Source organism: Ursus americanus, chromosome 13 (genome assembly GCF_024610735.1).
Source record: "Ursus americanus isolate L20-20 chromosome 13, mUrsAme1.1.p, whole genome shotgun sequence".
Lineage (NCBI taxonomy): Eukaryota > Metazoa > Chordata > Mammalia > Carnivora > Ursidae > Ursus > Ursus americanus.
In genome coordinates this window covers 2,097,687-2,123,961 of record NC_142139.1, presented here as the reverse complement: position 1 = coordinate 2,123,961, position 26,275 = coordinate 2,097,687, and the positions used below count along the sequence as shown (strand labels likewise).

Below are 26,275 nucleotides of genomic sequence, written 5' to 3'. Positions count from 1 at the left end.
TATCATTAAAAATTAGCAGTTATCTTAGTGGATGGTTGTATCATGCTTCAAATTTTTTAAATTCATTTTCTAACAGCAAACACAAAATAGCTGAATTGTTTAACATATTTTGACAATAAGTGACAAGTTTTATCACACTGCCTGATAAAAGGAAACTATGAACAGAAATGTTGAAAGAGGGGTACCTGGGTGGCTCAGTTGGTTAAGGGCCTGCCTTCGGCTCAGGACATGATCCTGGGGGGGGGGGGGGTGGATTCTGCTTCTCCCTTTCCCTTTGCCCCTCCTGCCCTGCTCGTGCCCTCTCTCTCAAATAAATAAAATCTTTAAAAAAAATTAAAAAGAAATAAAAAGAAATGTTGAAAGAGTCAGTAAAAGTATTTACAAAGGTAGAATATTCTTTCACTAATTATAGTTTGTTTTCTAATAAAGAGAAAATGTTGCATTTATATTTAAATAGTCTTTTTTTTTTTTACTAGAACCTTTTTTTTCTATAGGCATTCAAACCTAACAAGGGCCTCTCACTAGTACAAAATCAAGGGAATGTATTTCTTTGTGAAGTAGGTTGGGTACATGCAGTATTTACAATAAAATATAATCACAGATGCATGCAGCAGAAAAGCTCAGTTGACATTAACCATTTATACTCGTTTTTTTTTTTTTAAAGATTTTTTACTTATTTATTCGACAGAGATAGAGACAGCCAGAGAGAGAGGGAACACAAGAAGGGGGAGTGGGAGAGGAAGAATCAGGCTCATAGCAGAGGAGCCTGATGTGGGGCTCGATCCCATAACGCCGGGATCACGCCCTGAGCCGAAGGCAGACGCTTAACCGCTGTGCCACCCAGGCACCCCAACCATTTATACTCCTTGATACAGATATAAAAGACCTTAGCAGTAAGCTACATAAATGTAACTGGTTTTGGTTTAAGAGTTTACTCATAATTGCTAACCATTCAAGCTCGATGAGAAAGAAGAAAAGACCTGGAATGCAAGGAGACCACTTGCGTGAGACATGCACAAAACTTACTGTTCATGAGCAAGATCTTTAATTTCAGAATGAGCATTGTGATAAGCATTTCCAGAATGTGAGCAGAGCTTGAAGAGGTGCTCCATAATCTCCAACCCCTACCTCTGCTATAGCACAAGCGCATTCAGCAAGTGGGAAATTACTTGGTATAATATGACCAGACAGTATTAAAAGAATACTGAAAAGAATAAGGGAAGAAAACAGCTGAAAATGTTAAAAGTAACCATATTCCAACAATGAAGGGTAGAATTCACCTTGGGAATGGAAATTCTTAATATATTAAGAGTTTTATTCCTTCTAATTTTAATCAAATGAGTTCCTATTTTAAGCCTCTTAAGCAAAGACTCCAATAGTCAGTTATTATAATTCCTCTTTTTACCCTAACCTCACAATGGTAGGATTTAAGACAAATCACATTAAACAGCAATTTTCTATTACATGTTTGGCCCTTGAAAGTAATTTTCAGGAAGTTATAGTACAGACTGGAATAAGTTTTGTGGGACGAAACGCTACTCCTAATCATTTCATCTAATATGGGCCAACCCCACTCCCCCAGATTAATAAATTCCAAATCTTATTAATTTTGCTAAGATAACAATATGAACTGGTATAACTTCACACATTTTGTAAGAGGTGAGTGTGGCATAATTATGAAGCACAGTGGATGCAGAGCTGCGGTTCTGGGCTCAGCTGACTGACAATGTGTCACGATGGTGATTGTGTGTCACACAATGTACGCTGTTTAATCCCTCCGAGGCTCAAATGTCCTCATTCTAGATCTCTAGTGTCTAGTGAATTGTTGTGATTACTCTGCTGGCTATCTTAGGTTTGCCCCTCCCAATTCAACCAGCTCTCTGCCCTGGGGGTTGACCTGAGTGGGCTACATCAACAGACTTCCTTGCCCTCTTGGCCTCCGGATGGGTTAGGTCAGTAGAAGTCCAGGCAGATGAGATAGATGGTGATGGTAAAAGAGAAACGGGCAGACTATTTTCCTTCTGGCTCTCACCACCACAGTCACCCGAGGCTGCCTCTGTCTCCTGCCTGAAGGTTATTGCCCCTCTCCAAGCAGCTTGCTGTATGGGACTTTTCCTCCTTCGCTTCCTCTCCAGATCTAGAGGTGTAAAGAGCTGCACAGCTTCTAACCCAGGGCTTCTGCCCTTTCTTTTTATAGCCAGGATACCCTACCTATAACTTGGTAATTAATCTCTCTACATATAAATTCTCCCTAAATGATCCCAATTTGAATGTGCCATCTTTTCCTACTGTGACTCTGACTCAAACAATCGCTTTTTAAGAAGTGTGACCAAGAGGAGCGCCTGGGGGGCTCAGTGGTTTAGCATCTGGCTCTTGATTTTGGCTTAGGTCACCATCTCAGGGTCATGAGATCAAGCTCATGTCAGGCTCCACGCCCAGCTTTAAGATTCTCTCTCTCACTCTGCCCCTTCCCCATTCACTCTCTCTCTAAAAAAAAAAAAAAAAAAAAAAAAAAAGGCGTGATCAAGGGTGTTAACCAGAATCTAATAACTAATGAAAAGTAGCTGTGTAAATTTGAATATTACTTTTAATGAGTTTTAAGGTCACTTGAAAGAAACTTATCAAAAGCACTTATAAACAAAATAATTTAAAACATCTTTTTGTTTAGATCATAGTCCGATTAATCTAACAATTACCCAATTTTACAGTAAACTATCTAGATTAGATGAAAGCAGATAGGCATGACTAGAAAACAATTTTCTAAGTCATTTTCTTTAATACTGCCTTTGGCAGCTTGGTTTTCTTTTCTTTTCCTGTTTTGCTGAAAGAAATTAAGTGTGAATATGTCCCCAAGGGCATGGAAGTATTTAGTCAATAACTTTTTAAAAGAATGACGACTTAGCTCTATCTAATCTTTCTCCCTCAAAAAACCCCACAAATGGTTTCTCATGTCTAGTTTGCTAAATGTGCACATTGACACAAAAATAGTTTTGTTTTCTCACTGCAATAAACAAGTCAGAGTAAAACCATCATATCAAATAATTTGTTTTTAAGATAAGGAGTTGTCCAGGAGTGCCTGGGTGGCACAGTCAGTTAGGCATCTGACTCGTGGTTTCGGCTGAGGTCATGATCTCTGGGTCCTGAGATCCAGTCCCCAGTCAGGCTCCGCACTCGGTGAGGAGCCTGCTTGAGTTTCTCTTTCCCTCTGCCCCTCCCCTGTTCATGTGCTCCCTCTCTCTCTTGCTCTGTCTCTCTCAAATAAATAAATAAATCTTAAAAAAAAAAGATGAGGAGTTGTCCTGGGAAGTGACTTTACCCTAGCTTCATAAAATATTGCTACATAATCATATGTAAAATTTCTAGGTATTTTTTGTTTTAGGAAGCATAAAAGTTTGCACTTACATGTATAGAATACAGCCAAATTGCTAATGTAGTCAGTCACTGGTTTCCATATAAAAACTAATTTAATAATTTTTCACAAATAAGTACTAAAATTCACATCTAGAAACATTATACTATTGATTACTAATACTACACACCGATGCCATTTAAATGATGATAGTTTTCTATTTAAGACCACACTTTTGTCCTATAGTTAAGGATAATTTTTTTTTAATTCTTCTGATGATTCAATCTTGAATAATTATATTATTGCAAAGCCTATGAGCTATTGTGATTGCATAGTTATTAGGGAAATCTCCTTGCTTCAAGTTATCTCTCCAATTTGAGTTAGACCTAATTAAATAAAAATAATGAATGAGTTTGAATGCTGAGAGGAGTTGGCTCAAAGTTCAGAAAAAAATAGTTCATCGTGTCATCGAGCTGATTTTAATCATAAATGTCCAGGACTAGCACAGAGAATGCCAATTTAAGCTGAAATGAATAATACTAATTAATTTCCATCACAAGAAAAATAAGGATCCACATCATTAGTTTTCCCTGTCTCTTAAATGAGATTATAAACATTTATACTTTTCAAAACATAAAAATTCTTGAAAGTTAAGCAATATTAAGAATTTTTAAGCTTAAAAACTAAGTTACTTAGTGTGAAATATTCAAATGAAGTCTGGAAAGGCAATCCAGGAACTAAGCTTTATGTGGAAATACCTTTTTGCAAATGTACCTAATAGTATTAATACAGAACTGATTTTGCATTAACTATAAACGGAAGTTGTCAGTGCTTTCAGAGTAGTTATATATAGTTTACACATGACTGCAAATAACTCTGCAAGTGTTTTGTGTTGCTTGTTCATTTGTCTTCACTAGAAATGGTGTAAAACACTGAAACAAAATATTGCAGATTATCTTTGTTTTATGGCAAAGATTCTTCCCTATTCTTCATTGCTTCTGGATGACACCAACTATATATAGTCTTTCTCCATTTAAAATGGGTACTTACTGAAAATTTACCCATTAATAACTAATGCAAAATTCCTGCAAGGTTTCCAAATCTGCCTTGTTCTAAAATATCGAAGCCTGTCATTACAGTACCCATTATCAGTAATCATTAGAAAAACTCTAAAAGAAAAAACTGAAGGAAATTCTTAGGAAACTCTTGGAGTACACATCTCCAGCCCTAAGAGAACTCCGTTGCTGTTGGAAACACAGCAGGACTAGGACAGTGTTCCAGATCTGTTTACCAGAAAGCTCTTCCTGAATTACAATGGTCCCACTCCAACTACATTCAACATAAACTGAAGAGATTAGAACCCTTGCCGGGTACTGGTTTCCAGAAATAAGTATTTCATTTTTCACATAAATCCTATTTCAACCTTTTGAAGTAATTCAGTCTCTGAAACATACTAATTTTTAACTATTCACTCAAATAGATAATTTGAGGTTTCTAATCAGTGAATTTACAATATTCCTAAAACAAATGATGATAACTTTCAAACTTGCCTAGGGCTATTATAAATGACTTAATGGAGTCAGAAATGGACACAAATCTCCTTGATTGTTCAATAAATTCTCAATTTGTTCATTTGTATACAGGCAAAAAAGTTTCTAAGTAATTTTTATACTCTACATATGACCTAATCAAATTAAATTCAGATAAATTTGTTTAATCACACAGATACTTCTTCAGGTCAAATACTTTTATTTTAAAAAGCAACACTCTTAGAAGATTCTGTGTAACCCACCCTGGATAAACTGGCCATTAAAACCTTTCTTGGTAATCAGTCATCATGGGGCCTGCTTGCAAAGCACTTAAAAACATGATCTATAAATAGGGTTCTGGAAGTCTAACCCTAGAGAATAGAACAAAGCATAACATGATACTGGGAAGAATTACAGCAAATCTAATTCCAAGAGAAAAAAATACTTTTTAACTTTTTTTCTTTAATCACATGCCACAGTTAAGTACACTGAAGGAAAAAAAAAATGTATTTTCCCAAGAAAACAATCTGGTTTCATGGCTTAAAAACATAAAAAAGAGATTAAAAAGAAAGAAAGAAAGAAAAAAAAAAAAACCAACCCAGTGAGCTGGATACGTTGTGGATTTAAGGTACCAAAGCTATGCACACATTTTATCACTGTCGCCCTAGCTAAAGAATCGCTGCCTCTGTGGTAGGGACTGGCGCTGGACATACTTATTTTGTTGAGGATGTTGAAGTCATAAAACTTGAATTTAATCCTGCTACTCTTTTTCTGGCCTTATTTATACAAAGTGGTTCCAGACGATTTAGTTAGTAGTACAATGTTATACAACTGTGTCATTTCCACACGTGACTGAACTGATTTAAAGTTCAAAATAAACTTACTCACTCAACCATTTTGACAGTCAAAACAAAATACTCAGTCCCATTTTTCAGTACTTTGAAATGCGAATGTATAATTGAAATTGGATACTGCTAAGCTTTCAGTGAAAGAACTTTCTCTACTTCTCATGAAGGTAACATCCATATCACTGTAACATATATGACAAGAAGACATCCTCGAGGAACCACGAAGTTTCAGGTGGCAGGGCAGGAGCCCTAGTGCAAACTCGGCCAGATTAATAATACGTGAGCTATTCCTAGACCAGACTAATCACTATTTTGAAGCAATATTGGTATAAAGAAACTCAAATTATGCTACGTCAATTTGGCTTTCTCCATTTTTCTGGAGCTTGAAAACAGCAATCTGTGAACTGGACTGTCAAAGTAAAAGTGTTTAGTGTTTATCAGTGTATATTAGCATTGCATTGCTTTCATTATAAAGGAAATACATCAAGATGTCTTTGCAGTTTGAGGCTTTTATCAAACTATCATTTGATTTATAAATGATCTCCAGAAGGTTTCTGATAAATATTTTTGAAAAAGATGAGCTGAGAAATATTTCACTTATTCTTTATTTCTTGACCTTTTCCAATATTTTTACTTAAATTACATTTTTAGGTTTTTATTTTAAAATAATTATAGACTCACAGGAAGTTGCAAAAATAGTGCAGAGAGTCCTGTGAACATTTCATCCAGCTTCCCCCATGGTGACATCTTATCTAACTGTAGTATAACATCAAAACTAGAAAATTATTGCTACTACAATACTGTTAACTACAGACCTTGCTTAGTTTTCACACGCACTCATTTGTGAGTGTATGCAGAGTTTGATGAAATTTGATCCAATGCATACATTGAAATAACCACCTTATCATAAGGGAACTCCCTTTAGAGGTAGCAACATTGTGCCATGCCATCCCTGTTTCCTACCAACAACTGATCCGTTCTTCATCTCCCCAGGCCTATGATGTTGAGAATGTTAAATAAGTGCTTTTGAGATGGGCTTTTTCATTAATCATAACGTCCTTGAGATTCATCCAGGTTGTTACAGGTATCAAGAGTCCATCCCCTTCTATTGCTGAGCGACACTCTATAGCATGGACGCACCGAAATTTGTTTCATCATCCACCCGCTGAAGAACACTTGGGTTGTTTCCAGTTTGGGGCTATTAAGAATAAAGTTGCTATGAATATTCATATGCAGGTTTTCGTATGAATACAAGTTTTCATTTCTTTGGGATAAATGCCCAACAGGGTTAACTGCTGAGTTTTGTGGCAACTGTATGTGTAGTTTCATAAGAAAGTGCCAAACTATTTTCCAGAGGGGTTGTACCATTTTTCATTCCTACAGCGATGCTTGAGTGATTCTCTGTCCCTCACCAACATATGGTGCTGTTACTTTTTTTTATTTTAGCCATTCTGATAGGTGTATAATGATATCTCACGTGTATATGTGCCAACTGCATATTCTCTTTGGTAAAATGTCTGTTCTTCTCTTTTGCCTATTTTCTAAAAATAGAATTTTTTGTTTGTTTTTCACTGTCGAGTTTTGAGAGTTCTTCATGTATCCCAGATCCAACTTCTGTGTCAGATTTGTTTATATTGGTAGTTTGCAAATATTTTCTTCTAGTCTTCAGCTTGTTTTACTATGCTTTTAACAGTCTTTGGCAGAGCAAACATTTTTAATTTTAATGAAGTCTGATTTATCAAAAAAATTTTTTATGGATCATGCTTTTTGATGTCATGCGTAAGAACTCTTTTTCTACCCCCAGTCCCAAAGCTCTAAAAAAATCTTTTACATTTTCTTCTAAATTTTATAGTTTAAAATTTTAAATTTGAATCCATGATCCATTTTGAGTTAACTTTCATACAAGGTGTGCAATTTAGATAGAGATGCTTTTTCTTTGCCTGTGGATGTCCAATTGATCTAGCAACATTTGTTGAAAAGCCTATCCTTCCTCCATTGAGTTGCTTTTATGTCTTTTTGTAAGTTCTCCATTCTTTTCTATTAATCTATATGTATATATCTCTAATTACTATAGCCATACAGTAAGTCTGAACAGCAAGTAGAGTGAGTTTTCTCTACTATTCTTTTTTCAAATTTTCTTTTCCATATAAAATTTAGAATAAGTTTATCTATATCTACAAAAAGATCTTGTTGGGATTTCAATAAAAATTATGTCAAACCTGTAGATAAATTTGAGAAGAATTTGATTAAGTTATTTTAAGTGCTACTCCATGTGAAATTTTAAAAGGTTTAATTTTTTAAAGGTTTGAATAAAAAAGGCTTAAATAAAACCCAATGTATTATTACTAAATAATTACAATAAAATTGTGTATTGTGTGTGGCTTTTTTCTTAAGAAAGATTTTATTTATTTATTTGACACAGAGAGAGACACCCAGTGAGAGAGGGAACACAAGCAGGGAGAGTGGGAGAGGAAGAAGCAGGCTCCCAGCGGAGGAGCCTGATGTGGGGCTCGATCCCAGAATGCTGGGATCACGCCCTGAGCCCAAGGCAGACGCTTAAGGACTACGCCACCCAGGTGCCCCTGTATGTGGCTTTTTTTAACTTTTAACATTTCCATGAAGAAACTTTAAACCATTTGAAATTTCACATGAAGAAAGTAACATTGAAAAATAAAGATGCATTTCTACTAATTCTCCATTTCTTTTCTTTTTTTTTTTTTTTTTAATGTAGGCTCCACGCCCAGCATGGGGCCCACTGTGGGGCTTGAACTCATGACCCTGAGATCAAGACCTGAACTGAGATCGAGAGTTGGACACTTAACCAACTGAGCCACCCAGATGTCCCTAGTTCTCTACTTCATGTTGCTTTCCTCTCCAATAAAGATTATGACATAGTACATTACCTTTTTTCAATTAAAAAATTCACATGTTTACTCATTAAAACCTATACAAAAATATTTCTACCACCAGTACTACCTCTCATGATTACCAAGTATATTTAATTACTATTCTAGAAAAGACTAACATTTTTATATAAGAAATATTTAATGCTATAATAATTGGAAGAATTTGCCTAGTAAAATTTTACCCACCTCTCCCACTTTAATTACTTCTGCTCTTACTCTAGCTGACTTCTCTAACTTTCTATTAGAGAAGGAGATGGGAGAACCCTGATGGCTCAGTTAGTTAGGCATCAAACTCTTGGTTTCTGCTCAGGTCATGATCTCAGGGTTGTGAGATGGGGGCCTGCATGGGGGGTCTGTGCTCAGTGGGGAGTCTGCCTCAGTCTCTCCCTCTGCCCCCCCCCATCTCTAGAAGAAAAGGAAATGAATTTAACACATGGTTTGCTCTATATCATTCACATTCATATGATGTAACTTGCAATACATATGTGATTTATATATCTCAATCTCTACACCTGTGTATTAGTGTTTGGCACTCATTCAAAAAAGTACTACTAAGCAAATAACAAACTTGTTCTTTGCAACCTTGTTATATTTTAAACTATTTAATATAAATTCTGTCTGTATTTTTATATACTATCTTTTAGAGGCTTTTAGTTTCAGATTAAATTGCAGTTTAAATAAAAGTCATATTACTTTTGGTAAAGCACCAAAATGCTTTTTGAGAACCTGACCCTTGAAAGAAGAGAAAATAGTTATAAATTTGTATGGTTCTGAGTCAAATATGGTCGGGTTTTGGATTTCACAGCTAAGTATAACTTAGGAAAATGAAAAACATTTATGTTAGGAAATTTTTTTTCCCAGAAAAGAGGAAAAGAACTCAAACCTTTGATCTTATTCTCTTGGTGTGCTTTTAGTATCTTAAATGCCAAAAAGTTCAAAATGTAATAGCCTTATAATCTAAAACTGTTTAATATAAACAAAAAATGTTAGGAAAAATTTATCCTTATATTGTCTCCCTGGAGAGTAATTTTTTTTTTAAGTCAGAAAAAATATGCTAATTATGTCTTACCTAGTGTGGTGAAGTGGAAAATATAAAAATCTAAGATTAATATTTCAGAAAAAAATTTCTTACAAGACAGTTATTTCTGTGTACATTATAAGATACTTCTACTTTCACTTACATTTGCTAGTATAATTTAGTATACTTGACTTAAAGTAGAAGGTTTCATAGTTACCAAATGGTTCAGAGGTCTGCACAAGCTCTTGTATTTGATATAATACATGCTAAAAGCAGAAACATAATTTTTTAGTTCGTAAAGAAAAATTTTAGAAAGCTTTACCCTTGTTGTTCATTTTAATTTGGCAGCAAATGTTGAAATCAAAGCAGCCAAAGCAGATACTAAATCAGTTACCCAAGGTAATTACTTCACAGTGTGATCCCCAAAACAACAGAAGCAGCATTAGTAGGATACTTCTCAGAAATGCAATTCTAGGGCCCCATGTGAGACCTGAAATGAGAAACTGTGGGTTAGGGCCCAGGAACCTGTTTTAATAAGCTTTCCAGAGGACGCTGATGGATGTCCTAGTTTGAAAAGCAATGGCCTAGGACAATGAAGTTTCTTTATATACCTTGCCTAGAGGCCCCAAAACAAGCTTTTATGTTTTAGATTCCTCAAAGGAGGACACTACTTAAGCTGTGGGTGAGACAATTCTTTGTTATGGTAAACTTTGCGCTTCCCTGGCCATCTGGCAAAAACAGCAATAAGTAATGCTATTTACCATGTCCCCTGGGTTCTTAAGAACCTTGTTAAGAATCACTGATGGGGCAAAGGCTGTTTAGTCCTTCCTTTCTCCACCTTGGATCCAACCCTCTCCAAAGACCTTGACCACACCCTTCCCTCGCTTACCCAAATCGCTTCCACTAGAATAACGGAAAGGTGATCCTGTTGGCATACAACAGGGGGTGATAGCACAGACTGCATTGAGGCCAAATTTTATTAGTTATATCATATATCACTGTCTCATTTTATGTTTTTTCTCAATGTCAAGGATCAAATCATTCTTTTCAACCCCAAATATTTTACAGAAATTAAGTGTGGGGAAAAAACTGGATATTTACATAAAATTGGATATCATCATAAAATTTAAAATCATAGCCATCTATATTTATATATATACATTTATATTATATATAATTATATACCATATGTGATTATAAAATTATATTATTATCATTTGTTATAGTATGTATTATTAGTTATTATATTGTATATTATTATGCATATATTACATATATAAGTATATAAGTATATAATATATATTAAATAATATGTAAAAATATTACTATATAATAGTATATATAATATACTATACACTACTCATGTTATATATAATATAGTATGTATATATATACTATATATACTATGTATATATATGCTACATGTAAATATAATTATATAATAAATATGTATATAATATACATAAAATATATAAATAAATATACAAATATATCTAAATATACATGTAATATATATCATATGTATGAATGTTGATAGAACTATCTTGGTACTAAGACAGATCCACTAGGATTGAAAAATTATATATTTTCTTAGAAACATGAATTCAATCAATGATTTATATAAAAGGAACTAGAATATACCAGTTTATAATTCTTGTTCTAAGAATTCATATACGTCTATCCCAAGCAAATAAAATCTACAGGGTTTAAAGCCCTCTAGAAAGATGAGAACTTACAATATCCTTCTAGTAAAACTCTGCCATTAGTTTTTTTCTTTTATCCCAAACTGATAAGTATATACTCTAACCTGGGTGGTGGGGGATGGCAAGGTGAATGAGTGATAATGCTTAGGGTTTTTATGTACTAGCTCCACATCAGTCTCCCGAGAAGATGATGCTGTCACGCAGCTCAACAGCAAAGCCAAGGTCTAAGGTACACCTCACTGCTCCGTGTTCCTAAGACAATGTAATTCTGAATGTAAGAATGAAACAGATTGTAACTGAAACAACTCTCTTTTTGTTGCCTTTATCTTCTATAAGGTCATACTTCTGAATCTCCCCCTCCTTATATGATTGATATGGTTATTCTAGGCTAGGAGCAATTCTTAATATAGGAACCACTCACCTAAAAACTACGGGAGAATAAAGATGGCTACAGGGAAGTATTGCATGGAGTGGCTTAGGGCAGCTCTATTCTAAGTCTTATATCATTCTCTCTTTCATACTCAGAGGGCAAAAATTCAGAAGGCAAGAACAGAAGTATTTCTGGACTTAACAAAAAGACTCCTCAGGCTCACAAGTATTTATCCTAGTTCATTAGAGTAGAAAATCACACAGTTATTTGAGGTCAAAAGTAATAATAATATAATATATATAAAAATATAATATATAATATAGTATAATATATTATATATATATATATAAAATACAGTAGGAGACTGTTGTTCGAAGATTTTCTATCAGGGCATATGATTAATACTAACCTAAACCTTTCTTTCCTCACTTCTGTATAATATACGTATATATATATATACACACACGTATATTATATATATATATAATATACGTGTGTATATATATCATACATATATATACACGTATATTATATATATAATACATATACATATATATATATCATGTATATTATATAATATATATAATGCAGTAGGAGACTGTTGTTCGAAGATTTTCTATCAGGGCATATGATTAATACTAACTTAAACCTTTCATTCCTTACTTTTGTGTAATTCATCTTATACAGAACCATTTAATCACAACTATCTGTAAAAGAGCTTTGGCCAAACTCAAACAATCTGGAATTCACAGAGATATGGATATAACAATTCTCAAATTACTGTTCAGTTATGATTGGACTTACCAAATGAGCAAATAAATAGATGATATTGTGAGCTATCATTTTTACTGTTGAGAAAGGTTGATATAGATATTGAATTCAGAAAAACTAGGAAGAATTTTGCAGATTTGGTTTGGAATTAGAGATATCAGTATAATCTCAACATATTTTAAAAGAACATTGGTTTTTACTTTTTTTTTTAAAGATTATTTACTTGACAGAGAGAGATTGGGCACAGAAGGAGAGGGACAAGCAGACCCCTGCTGAGAAGGGAGCCTGATGCAGGGCTCAATCCCAGGACCCTGGGATCATGACCTGAGCTGAAGGCAGACGCTTAACGGACTGAACCACTCAGGCGCCCATCTCACCATTTTTTAATACAGACAGATAACAGAGATATACAAATAGAGCAGTAGACAGTAATGTCATTATGTACGTGTGTGTACGTACATCTATTTCCTCATAGTTCTATCTATATGCACATCTCTCTGCTGAGAGGACCTAGAAGCAATAACACTCCATTAGCAATTAGCACACCTCACGTTCAAATTTTAGTTTCTAAATGCTATTCTCTACTAAAGGGAACCATGGCTCCTTGGAAAAACAGCTGACTCTAGAACTGAGGCAGGGAAATGACAAAACGAGCCTGCAATATTTTGTTTATCTAGAATTTAAGGAAGTGGTCATAGAATGATAAGGCCACTTCCAAAGGATCAGGAGCCAGCTCGAAGAGACTCACAACCTTGGACAGCTTGAGTACTGAAATAAAGAACAATGGTGATGGATTATAGCTTATTTAATAAAATAATTCTTGAGTCAATACGGATAATAGATATATAGATGATAGATGGGATATATAGAAGAATGATGGAGCTGAAAAATCACCATTCTGTAACTATCACAGGCAAGAAGCATCAAATGAATGTAAATTAGTGAGTGAAATTTTGAAAACAAGACACTATGTAATCTCAAATATCTCCCCACAAAATACTTATTAATTTGATAGAGCAAAACAGTAACATTACAGTAGAGACACCTGGCAGATACCGCCTTAACCAAATGATTAAAGTAAACATCACTGGGCCCAAGCTGATGTAATGTGCCTTCTGCTATGATGCACTGAGAAGGCCACAACTTCATTTCGGTGGTGTTCCTGCCAAAATGTATAACTTGAATCTAAGTATGAGGAAATTAGACAAATCAAAATTGAGAAATGTACTACAAAAAACTGGTCTGAACTCTTCAAAACAGTCCATGTTGAAAGATAAAGAAAGGCTAAGAAACTATTTCACATGAAAGGAGACTAAAGTGACAGGGCAATTAAATGTACTACAATCAACTGGACTGTGGATTAGATAATAGTTTATACTAAATTACATAGCCTGTTTTGATAATTGTACTATGGCTATGAGAAAAGGACTAAGAAAAAGTCTTTGTTCATACATAAAGCAGACAGTTAAGCTCTTGGAGGTAAAGTAGCATAATGTTTGCAACTTATTTCCAAACAGTCCATAAAATAGAATAGTAATAGTAGAATAATAATAATAGCAATAATTATGATGTAAATTAAATCTATATGAGACAAAAGAATTCAAAGTTGCCTGGTTTAAGGAGAAATTTGGGAAGTTAAAAGGATCTATAGTCTCAATTCAAATGAATTTAATAAAAAAATTACTGAGTTCCTATTCTATACTCAAAGAGCTCACAGTCTACTAGAGAAGGAAAACATGCATATAAATAATCATAGTGTAACAGAAGAATACCATAAGTACCAAAAATGAAGTATAAGCACTAAGGAACATTGAGAGGGAGTGACTAATTCTGTCTGATATATTGTACTAAGTGCTTTATACATCAATTCATTGAATGTACCAACAATCTCATTAAGGTATATACTATTTTATCCCCATTTTACAGATGAGGCAATTGAGGCACAGAAAAGTTGAGAATCTGGCCACAGATTTTCTAGCAGTTAGTATAGTAATCCAGGTATGAAACTCAGGTAGGCTGACTCCATAGCACATGCAGAAGGCTTAATGAAGAAGCAGCATTTGAGCTGATCCTTAAAAGATGAGTGTAATTTCAATAGGATAGGAAGTGGAAAGAAGAATATTTAAGGCTGGAGGAAAACTAAAAGTGAAGGCATGGAAATAATAGCTATAGGTCATATGAGAGAACCTGAAAAGTTCAGGGAATAGTATGTAGGATGTGGGGAGAGAAATGGGTAATAACAGAGGTTGGGAGATAGACAAGCTTAGGAAATAAGCCTCCGTCATTAGGATCAATATAGCCTTTGTTAGTAAAGAGAACGATTCTTATTATATGTACCATAATCTTGATGTAACTCAATGGATTGCACATAAGGAGTCAGCCCTTGTGACATCCAAATGAACCTAGTACCAATAAAATCTTATCACAATTCAATGTCTTCTAAAAATACCAGAACACAAATCGTGAGAACACTTTCACAGTGAACTCCACACCCATATGTATTATAATTTCATTTCACAGCGATCCTATTACCGTGCAATATTGAAATAGCCAGAACTGAAAACAGAACATCTAAAATGCAACAATTCTGCTTTAGTTTAACATAGACTATAGAAACCTTTTAAGAACAGAGAATGAAATGTAAATAAATCACGTAGCTCTGCTGTTATAGTTCCTTGTTTGTCATAATATTTATGAAAACTAGGCAATCCAATTAAAGGGCTATAATAAGTAATATATTCCATGAACTCTGTTAGATGCAATTCTAACCAGTAAAACAACCAGACATGAATGCTTAATGTTAGATCTCTGAGTTGGTAGCAGATGTAATTGATTGCTCAATTAATAACTGAAAATATTATTTTGGCTTCATAGTAAATTAATTACGAGTAAAGCAAAACATGTGGCACTTACAAATCTCTGTATTCATTTCTTGTAAATATAAATATTAACGAAAATCTGATTTTCATTTACTATAGTTTTAACCTGTCCAAAGTCGACTATAACCAGAGTACACAAAACAATCCAATTGCAAGGACAATAAAAACATTTAAAAATTTCAAAATGTCAGAAAACATTTAAAATTAAAACATTAACAAATTCATTAGTGACTATGTTTCATATATTTAACAAAGACCAAAAAATGAATTTAATTTTTATAAAACATCTTTGAGGCAGAGTTCTTAATTGCCCAAAAAAACCTATTCCAATCTGGAAAAATCCTAAATCATTTCCTTGATTGACAAACTAGAATTGATTAGTGAAATACAGACAATACTTAGGAAGCTTCACAGAGGAGAACATGAAAAAGGCAGGCAAACAATTTCAAAGAGCATTTGGAAATCAAAAGTTATATTTGGCTTGGTATAAAACTAAGAATAAGTGAACAATTAAAGAAGTGGAACATTGAGTAATAAAAATGTTCTCCACCTAAAAACACCTAAAATGTTATATAAAACTCAACAATCATCCTTTGCCTGTCTAAATGGATTTCTGAGAGTAAGGGAAATCCACAGGGTCTTAATAAAGGGGAAAGGAACTGAAAATTAGTGTAATAATCTTGAACTGACTCCAGCTGCCAGGAGGGTATTTGCTAACAGGGATCTGAGCTTTAATAGCAAGACAAAGAAGAAAGGCTAGTCCTGGATCCCTAGCATTGTGGAAAGCTGGAACTATTATCACTACATGAAAGTATAAACCTTGAAAAGCTATATTACCCATGAAAAGATGCATTAAAAAAAAGTCCTACTCAATAGCAAAGGAAGATGATAAAAGGTAACTTGTCTGTTTAAACCTCAGCTCCAAATGAAAAGGTTAAAAAAATCTCAAGCTAAAAATGTAATGTTAACTGGTTTGATTCTAGTATCTTGAGATGCCTGGCATAAGCAAATATTAATCCTTTCTATAGAAATTTACTCTTAACCCAGGCCCCACAAGATTCCCACAGATTTAAGTAGGCCCTAAATGAATTCAAAATAATTACAAAGCTAATAGAGAAATAAGACACCAAGAATGAAGTCAACAAAAAAAAACAAACAGCAAAATTAGATCTCTATGGACACAGCAACTATATAACAGATACAGAATATAAAATAACTATGCTTAAAAATTGTGAGAAGAGGAAATTGAAACACGAGCAAGGAAAAGGTCATTAGAAAAACAAACAACCCAAATATAATTTCTAGCAATGAAAGATATAATTATTTAACTAAAAATCTAACTATAAATATATTTTTTTCAAACAATACTTTAAAACAATTAGAAGGAAACGATTATGTACTGGTTATTAAAAAATCAAGGAATTTTTGTTAATTTTTATTAGGTGTGATAATGACATGGCGATTATTTAGAATGACCATACTTCTTAGATGTATGTACTATAGTATGGCATGTTATCTGGAATTTCCTTCAAAATACTTCAAAAGAAAGAAAAAGGAATAAACAAATGTAGGAAAATGTGAGAAATGTTGAATCTGAGCAATGTCTATATGTGAACTTTTTATAATAAAAATAAAAGGAAAACTTCACTCATATGGGAAATTTAAGAAACAAAACAAACATGCAAAAGGGAAAAAAGTAACAGAGAAAGAGAGAGACAAATCAAGAAATAGATCCCTAATTATAGAGAACTGATGGTTACCAGAGGGGAGGGTTGGGGGATGGGTGATAGGGATTAAGGAGTACACTTGCAGTGATGAACGCAGGGTGATGAATGAAAGTGTTGAATTACTATATTGTATACCTGAAACTAATATAACACTGCATGTTAACCAGCTGGAATTAAAATAAAAACTTAAAAAAAAGAAATAATTAGGGGAAAAAAAAAGAAAGAAAACTCAATGGATAATACAATCAGAATATTAGATAAAACCAAAGAGAGAATTAAAGAATTGGAAGATGGCTCTGAAGAGGGTCTGCAGATTATGAATAAAACTTAAAGGAGCTAAAAGGAAAAAAAAACACAACTCACCTTCCTTTGGGCTCACTGCTGCAGGAAGACTATTCCAATCAAGGGTCCAAGTAGGGCAAGGGTGGGGAGAAAACATCACTTCAATGCCTTTTTCCTAGAAATAAGAAATAAGAAATAGATTCTTTCCAAATTAATGAATTAATAAAATCCTGTTATGTTTTAGAAGGCCAAATTTCTGTTTTTTATAGTGTCAAGGAGGAACATAACTATTAACAATCATTAGATGTTCCTCAAAAATATTTAGTTACATAAGAAATATAATGTGTTTTTTTGATAGAACAGTTACTTTCCTGTTTTTTTATATTGAGATAATAAAAAATGCTATTTTTAAATTATTGCCAAAAACTACATAGAAATAAATATACTTAGAAATAAACTGGGTGTCAAAAAGAAAAGTCACCTGAAGATAAAAATTTTATCAAAAACATTCCACACAGGGATAATAAAAAACTGACTCTGCATATCCATCAAGATCTGTCTTTACATATATGAAAATAGCTACAGCTAGGAGTTATATTTACAGGACAAAAAGCCCCACTTCAACATAACACTCAAACATCATCCATAACAGTCTTTTACAAATGCTTGTAATGCCTCTAAAAAAGGATCCCTCTGTTGTAACCAAAGGTTCCCAACATTTTCAAAAATGAGGACCATTTTTCAATTTGTAAAAAAAAAATTCTCAGGCTCCTTCCCCACGTCAAAAGTTGTGCATTTAGGGGCGCCTGGGTGGCTCAGTTGTTAAGCGTCTGCCTTTGGCTCAGGGCGTGATCCCAGCGTTCTGGGATTGAGCCCCATGTCAGGTTCCTCCGCTAGGAGCCTGCTTCTTCCTCTCCTACTCCCCCTGCTTGTGTTCCCTCTCTTGCTGGCTGTATCTCTCTCTGTCGAATGAATAAATAAAATCTTAAAAAAAAAAAAAACTTGTGCATTTATTTATTTGATCTGCAGACAATAGAGTGGCATAAATATGGATTCCCAGACCCTTGCAATCACATTCTGGGTACACAGCCCACAGATAAAATTCATAGTTCAGGTTCTTTATCTTTAGAAATATCCTACTCAAAAGAAAAATCTCTGAGAATCTATCACTAATTTGAATCAGTTAGTTCATGAGATTACTTTAAATTATGAAAACTAGTGGAATTCTACTTCCAAAGGAAATAGCATAAAGATGTTTTGTTGAGGTAGAGATACCTTTATATCTAGAGGTCTAGAGCACTTACTTGCTCCCAGAAAAATAAACATCTCTCTGACATCATCTACCACTATTCTAACCCGCTTATTCTAGCTTAGCCATACTAAACTTGCTCTCCCTTATTTCACAAAATTTAATCCTACCTTGGGGTTTTTTCAAAAATGCTATATGTGATATCACTCACACACCATTACATTTAAAGCATACAATTCAATGGTTTTTATAATATTCACAGTTGTGCCACAATCAATGCTAACTTGAGAATATTTTCATCATCTCAAAAAGAAGTCCCTTATCCATTAGTAGATACTCTATTTTCCCCCCTCAGCTCCTTGCCCTAGGTAACTACTAATCTACCTTCTGTCTCTACAGATTTGCTCAGGGTCTATTCACTCTCTGGACCCTCTGCCTAGAACACATCCTCTAAATCTTCAGTTCATTCAGGTCATTTGCTCAATGTCTTCACCTGGTCAGCTAAGCCTCCCTGACCACTCTATCTAAAAAGGACTCTGTGGCACTTTTCATTACCGAACGTGTTAACACATTTGTGTCTTTTACTTACCTCCCCCACCAGAATATGAGGCCCATGAAGGCAGTCCAATCTGTTCTTCATATGTCCCACATTCACAACAATGACTAAACATATACATTTTTTGGACTAACTGAATGAATAAATGAATTTAAAATCTTTGGAAAATAAGGTAAATTTTGGAGGCAAGAGTATCAAAGAAAACAAAAGAGAGAGAAAGTGAAATGTGAGTGTTCCTAAGTTTACTATTTTATACTTCCACTTGGCACCAATTTCATTTGTCCTTATGTAATTGGCACAACATACTGTGACTACACAAAAATTAATAGTTACTGTATAAATAAAATTCATACATTCACATAATTTATTATTTTGATTTAATATTTACTAATTTTCAAAACATATGTCAATAATTCATTAGTAAGTAGCAAAAACAATGTCCTGCTAAAAAGGAACATTTATTGTATCTAATATATACTTTCAAGTTAGAATTAAATGAAAATAGAAATTTTAACTTATTTTCAGATTTGAGCCTTGTTTTTTTTAAATTGTTGATGTAATGTCCCAGTCATCTTTTATATAACCAGAAGATTTGAAATCAGAAAAGAATCCTACAGAATACCTACTACATTCTCCTAATTTATAAATGGTGAAATTAAGACCCTTTGGTTAAACAACACACTGAAGGTCAAAATGTTAGCTTAGGTACAAAGCTGGGACTAGAATCCAAGTCATCCGGTCCCTACTAGTTTTCCCATGGGCTGCTCCCAAGCCAATGCCTGAGAGTGGCTGAGATACCATGGCAGGCCTTTCCTGAGAAACACGGAACTCTCTGACAGATGATTTGGGCTCAAAGATTCCCCATGGGCTTGACAAAACTTTCTTAGACCTGCAGTGAAGTCTAAAGCTTTTCTAACCCAATCATCCTTCCTTCCCTGTCTCATGCGCAGGAGTCAAACCTGCATCATAGACTGAAGGCTCTCCCAGCCTCCTCTGTCTCTCTCCCCACTTTACCTCCCAGATTTCCCTCAGTAGACCTCTTGCACATCTAACCCCATCTTCGTCTGCTTGGGGGACCTGAACTAACATACAGCCTGTAAATTAAAAATTCAGGATTCCTTTTTATTTTTTATGGTATTACAGGACAGCTTATTTTTACAATTGTTTGTTAACTTTTCCTGAATTTAAATTTGTTATTCATTTCTCATTTTTTATAAATATTTTTAATATGTATAAAATACAAATGTTTTCCCTAATGTCATTTTATTGCTAGAAAAACATAGGTAAAAAAATCTGAATCACCAATTTTCTTTCAAGACTGTGTAAGTATGAATTAAAAGCAGATTTTTGGTTTGTTGAAATTTTGAAAATTAGTATTTTAATGCAAAGCAAATTACTCTACTAACGATTATTTATTTTAAAAAAACTCAAGAAGTGAAACTGAGATCCCCACACAGTATAGTCACCTGATCAAGAACATCAAACTTTGGACACGCCTTGATACCTTCTTCTAAAATCAACTATAAAATCCTATTTCATTGTTTCATCACTAGGCTAACAAAGCTTAACTAACGAGATAAGGGGCTGATGTCACTACTAAAATCTTCTTGTCCTTTTCTAATTCAGTAACTTTCTGTTAACCATAGAACTCAAATGCTTCCTAGCCCAAGTGGGGAAATACAACGAATACTTTTTTCAGTACGACTCAGATGAATAGCTCAAATTACTTCCTGATTTCTTCCTCTATTCAAGTAAATCTTCAAATAGTTGAAGTTAAAAGCAAAACATTTTTGTAAATTGTTTATAATGATAGAGAAAATAAAGCCTATTGGGAAAATTTCTACAATTAGTATTATTAGAAACAAATTTTGCAGCAAAGAGAGAAAAAGAAATCATATGTGTTATATAAAAAGGTATTGAAATAAAAAAGTAAAAACAAAACAAATAAAATAAAATAAAAAAGTAAAAACAAAATTCAAAGAACTAAAGCACCTTAAATTTAGACAAAACCTTGGAAAGTAAATTGAGATATTCATTTCCATATTCTTTAACTTCAAATCATCATCTTGAAATTTAAAAACTGAGACCAAAACCTTGCAGCAGAAAAACATCAGGTTAAAACAATACATTTGACCAGATATGATATAACCTTGGCCAATGTCTTGAATACTAAAAAAAAAAAAAAAAAAAAAAAGTTTTGAGAAAAATACTTTTTAAAAAAATACATATTCTGACTTACTTGGCTTCAAAGACACATACTAATAAAAATCTTCAATTTGCTATACATCATTTATATGCAAAAGACATAGAAATATTAATTGGGTAAGGATGATATAAAATAGTTACAAATAAAATTTAAAACAAAAATAATGTGAATAAATAACTACAAGTTGGGGTAGAATGCTCAGCAACATTATCACATGGAATTTTTCAAAGAAAATTTTAAGAAAAACATTGTAAGTACCATTAACTTTGTCATAGTAGGTCTTGGTCCTCCTATAAAAGAAGCATCACTTTGCTCCTCCACACCTGGGACCTCATGTAAGTTTGAGTCTTGTTCATTTGAGGTGGCCAGCAACTCTGGTAAATGGAGAAACTGGATCCCACACTGAGAAGCTGCTGTTTTTACTCTTGGCACTTCCTGAATCCTCTGGTACCAAGCAGCCAGCAGTGGAAATTCTATCAGCTTTTCAGAAAGTTTCTTGCAAATAATTACCTAGGCAGGCAAAGAACAAAACATACCAATACGTATTTTCTGTTTGCTGATAGTAGCTGACAAGGTACTATAACATACCATAAAATTCACACATTTTGGGTGTACAGTTCAAACAAGGAGTTTTAACAAATTTATACAGCTGTGTAACTACCACCACAATCCAGTATTAGAACACTTACACCAAAATATTCTGTTGTGACAATCTGTAGTCAATCTCTGCTTCCCCGGTTAGTTATAAGCAACCACTGATCTGCTTTCCATGTCGATAATTAGCCTTTTCTAGTATTTCATATAAGTGGAATCATAAAATGTCTTTTTTCACTTAGCATTAAGTTTGAGATTCATCGTGTAGTTGCATTTATCAGTAGTTTGTTTCTTTTCATTATAAGTAGTAATCATTGTATGGAACAATATATTTTATCTACTTGCTAGCGGATGGACGTTTGCATTGTTTCCAGTTTTTGATAGTTAGGATTAATGTTGCTATATGAACTCACGCACCAGTGTTTGTGTTTGAATGTTTTTCATTTCTTAGGAGTAGATACTAGGAGACAAGTTGCTAGGTTGGATGGAAACTGTATGCTTAAGTTTTAAAGAAACTGCCTAACTCTTCTCCCTGATGGTTGTACCATTTTATATCCCCATTAGAAAATGTCCCAATTTCTCCAAATCTTGCCAACGACTGGTATTGTCAGTCTTTTTTATTTGAATTATTCTAGCGCATGTGTAGTAATAGCTCATTGTGATTTTAATTTGCATTTCACTGTGATTAATGATGTTGAGCATCATGTACTTATTTGCCAAATATCTTCTTTAGTGAAGTTTTCTATATTTTTAGTATTCATTTCACAATATATAAATTGGGGCAACTCAACAAGAAAACAATTAAAAAGATGGGCAAAAGATCTGAACAGCCACCTCAGAGTTACGTATTGGCAGTTATTATATATATGACAAAGAAGTTACATAGATGGCAAATACATGAAAAAACATTCATCACCATATATCATTAGAGAATTGCAAGTTAAAACAAGGAGACACCACTACACACCTATCAGAAGGATGAAGATGCAAAACCCTGACAACAGCAAAAGCTGGCAAGGATACGGAGCAAGGGAAGTCTCATTCATTGCTGGGGGGGAGGCAATATGGGGCAGCCACTTTGAAAGACAGTTTAGCAATTCCTTACAAAGCTAAACAACTCTCACCATATGATCCAGCAACTGCACTCCAAATGAGTTGAAAACATGTCCATGTAAAAACCTGCACATGGATGTTTATAGCAGCTTTATTCATACTTGCCCAAACTTGGAAGCAACCAAGATGTTCTTCAATAGGTGAACGGATAATCCGTGGTACATCCAAACAATAAAATATTATTCAGCACTAAAAAGAAATGAACTCATCAAGCCATGAAAAGACACAGAGGAACATTAAAAGCATATTACTAAGTGAAAGAAGCCAATCTAAGGGGCTTACATACTGTATAATTCCAAACATATGACATTTGGGAAAAGGTAAAACTATGAAGACAACAGAAGGATCAATGGTTGTCAGGAGTTAAGACAGAGCGATGAATAGGTGGAACACAGATTTTTAGGGAAGTAAAATTATTCTGTACGATACAGTAATGATGGATGCACATCATACGTTTGTCAAAACTCACAGAAGGTGCAGCCCAAAGAGCTAACCCTAATATAAACTACGGTTTGGGTTATAGTGATGTGTTAATGTAGGTTCATCTGTTGTAATAAATGTACCAGTCTTGTGCAGGATGTTGATGGTAGAGGAGACTGTGTGTGGGGGGACAGAGGGTATCTGGGAACTTTCTGTACTTTCTGCTCAATTTTAATATAAACCTTGAATTATTCTACACAATAGTCTATTTTTTAAAGATATTTTAAAAATCAAAACATACTATTTAAATAGGACTAACAAAAGACTAATGTCTTAGTAATAAGAGGCCCAAAAGGTATTTGTGAACTACTTGAAGAAGAATAATAAATATTATATGCACACAAACCAAGAATGTATTCACATACTGACTATCCCATAAGGCAAAAATATATATGTATAATGGAAAAGACCAATACTTAGTGGGAAAAGGACAAAAAATATGAATAGATTATTCTAAGATAATTAATAGAAATAACATGATAACATTCAAAATGTCTATAAATGCTACAATTGAAAATCATTTTGGAAAGTTTTATACCTTGTATTCCAGTTTCTACCATCTTCCATTGGCAGTATATTTTTATGCCTCTCTAAAAACTCTTCCTTAGTAACTTCCTTTAAATCTAGAAATTCGTTCATCTATAATTCATGGGCAAGAACACATTCCACTGTCCCCGACCCTCATTATATTTCATTAAGTTCCCAACACACTGAAGATAGAGAGTAAATGGACACTGCTTAGTCAAAAACCTAAAATACTTAATAGGTACTTATTTATGAACATGAGTTCAAGTGGTTAATGGGGAGAGAATTAAAATAAGTTGAAGTGTTGATTTCCTTAAAGTATATTTTGTGGTATTTTTAAATGATTATAATTACATATCTATAGAGTCTACAGTCACTGCTATATTTTGAGGAGTCTCAATGGAAGTTATATACTCATGGGGGAAGTGTAGGAATGAGAGAAATGGAGAGGCTACACTCTTATTTTAATAGTGATCTAAAGTTCCTTCTTTATTTTTTCCTTTAGTGAAGCCTTCTTCCCTGAATGTATGAATTGTAACACAGAATCAAATCAGTATTACCTAAAAGTTATGTAAGAAACACTCCCAGAACCATATTTTTTAAAAAGACTTGATGGTGTAGGGAGGAGATTTCACTGAAGTAAAATAGTAAAAAGATAAAAGATACAATTATAGATATTTAGAAGTGAAAAGATAACTAGCAACAGTTAGAGGGAATTTTTTATAACACAGCACTTAACGTAAGGCTTTTATTCAAATTAGAAAATGTGAAACCATTATTCCTGATTTAAATTATCTTTTTGTTTTCTCTTGGCCAGATGCTTTCTCCCTACCATCACCACCAAACTTCAATTTCTTTAGAAATTAGAATGCTCTTGCTTCTTTCTGAGGCACTGAATGTTGTTTCCATAGAAACAGTAATAATGTCACCAACAGATTATGACTGGTGATTATGAACAAATAGATAAATAAAAAGGTCAAATCAAGAAAATCTTGACAAATATACCTAGCAATAATCAGTACCAAAACAGAAGCCAGAAAGGATAGAAAATTAATGAAAAATTCACATGCATGTATATTTTAGTCTATTTTAACTGGACTTTAAATAAGCACAAGTAATTGTAAGAGCAAGGTTTATGTCTAACTCTTTGTCCACAGCAAGCACTTAAAACACTGCCTTGCAAATAATACTCTGTTGAGTGAACAAATGATCAAGGAACTATTTATTAGCTTCAAAGAAGAATCTCTTCAATTAGTGTTTTTGAAACAGCTGTTTATGACCTGTGGGGAATTGTGAAATCAACATAGTTTTAAAAACGGCATAAAATGGAAAATATCAGAGTATGCAGCATGTAGTAAGGTGGGTTGTTTTATAATACTTACAAGTATATTTAATGTATACAAGATATATATTTGTATCAGTATGCTCAATCACCTGTAAAGTGCATTATTTACTGTGAGTTAAAGTAAAAGAGTTTGAAATATACTGTCTAAGTGGTACTCTGGGGACCAAACAATTTATAATTCTTGCCAAAATTAAAAAAAAAAAAAAACAGAGAGAGAGAGAATCTTAAGCAGTCTCCATGCCCAACATGAGCCCAAGGCAGGGCTCCATTTCATGACCCTGACATCATGACCTGAGCTGAAATCAGGAGTCTAACTGCTTAACAGACTAGGCCACCCTGGCTCCTCCTTGCCAAAATTCTTAATTGCCTGGAAATAGCTTATGTGTTAAGGGAACTGAGCTTAAGTTGTGATAAATTAATCAAATAAGTAATGTTCTAATTTCTTCACCTTTCCTCTCCTTGGTAGTGATTTATTCTTTTTTTTTTTTTTTAAGATTTTATTTATTTGACAGAGAGAGAGACAGCCAGCGAGAGAGGGAACACAAGCAGGGGGAGTGGGAGAGGATGAAGCAGGCTCATAGCGGAGGAGCCCAATGTGGGGCTCGATCCGATAATGCCGGGATCATGCCCTGAGCCAAAGGCAGACGCTTAAGGACTGCACCACCCAGGCGCCCCAGTAGTGATTTATTCTTATTTGTTGATGCATATGGCATCTTTCCTTCCACTGGAAAATAAGTTCTGATTAAGTAACAATAATTCATGTTTAAGAGAAATCGAGGAGTTTTACGCTGCATGACAGGTCATCCCATTTAATCAACATGCCAG

The 26,275-nt window shown here is 33.9% G+C and overlaps 1 protein-coding gene across 3 annotated transcripts in view; it reads right to left on the bottom strand.

Moving 5' to 3' along the window:
* Positions 1-26,275, bottom strand: part of GSTCD (glutathione S-transferase C-terminal domain containing) — a 131,758-nt gene that overhangs the window by 91,028 nt on the left and 14,455 nt on the right. For 2 of the 3 annotated variants that reach the window (XM_045799226.2, XM_045799225.2), the window contains exons 4-5: positions 21,652-21,903; positions 17,464-17,557 (exon numbers count right to left, since the gene is read on the bottom strand). In XM_045799226.2, coding sequence (XP_045655182.1) covers positions 17,464-17,557; positions 21,652-21,903 — 346 coding nt within the window. The remainder of the gene's footprint in view (positions 1-17,463; positions 17,558-21,651; positions 21,904-26,275) is intronic. The other variant, XM_045799228.2, reaches the window with a different exon arrangement.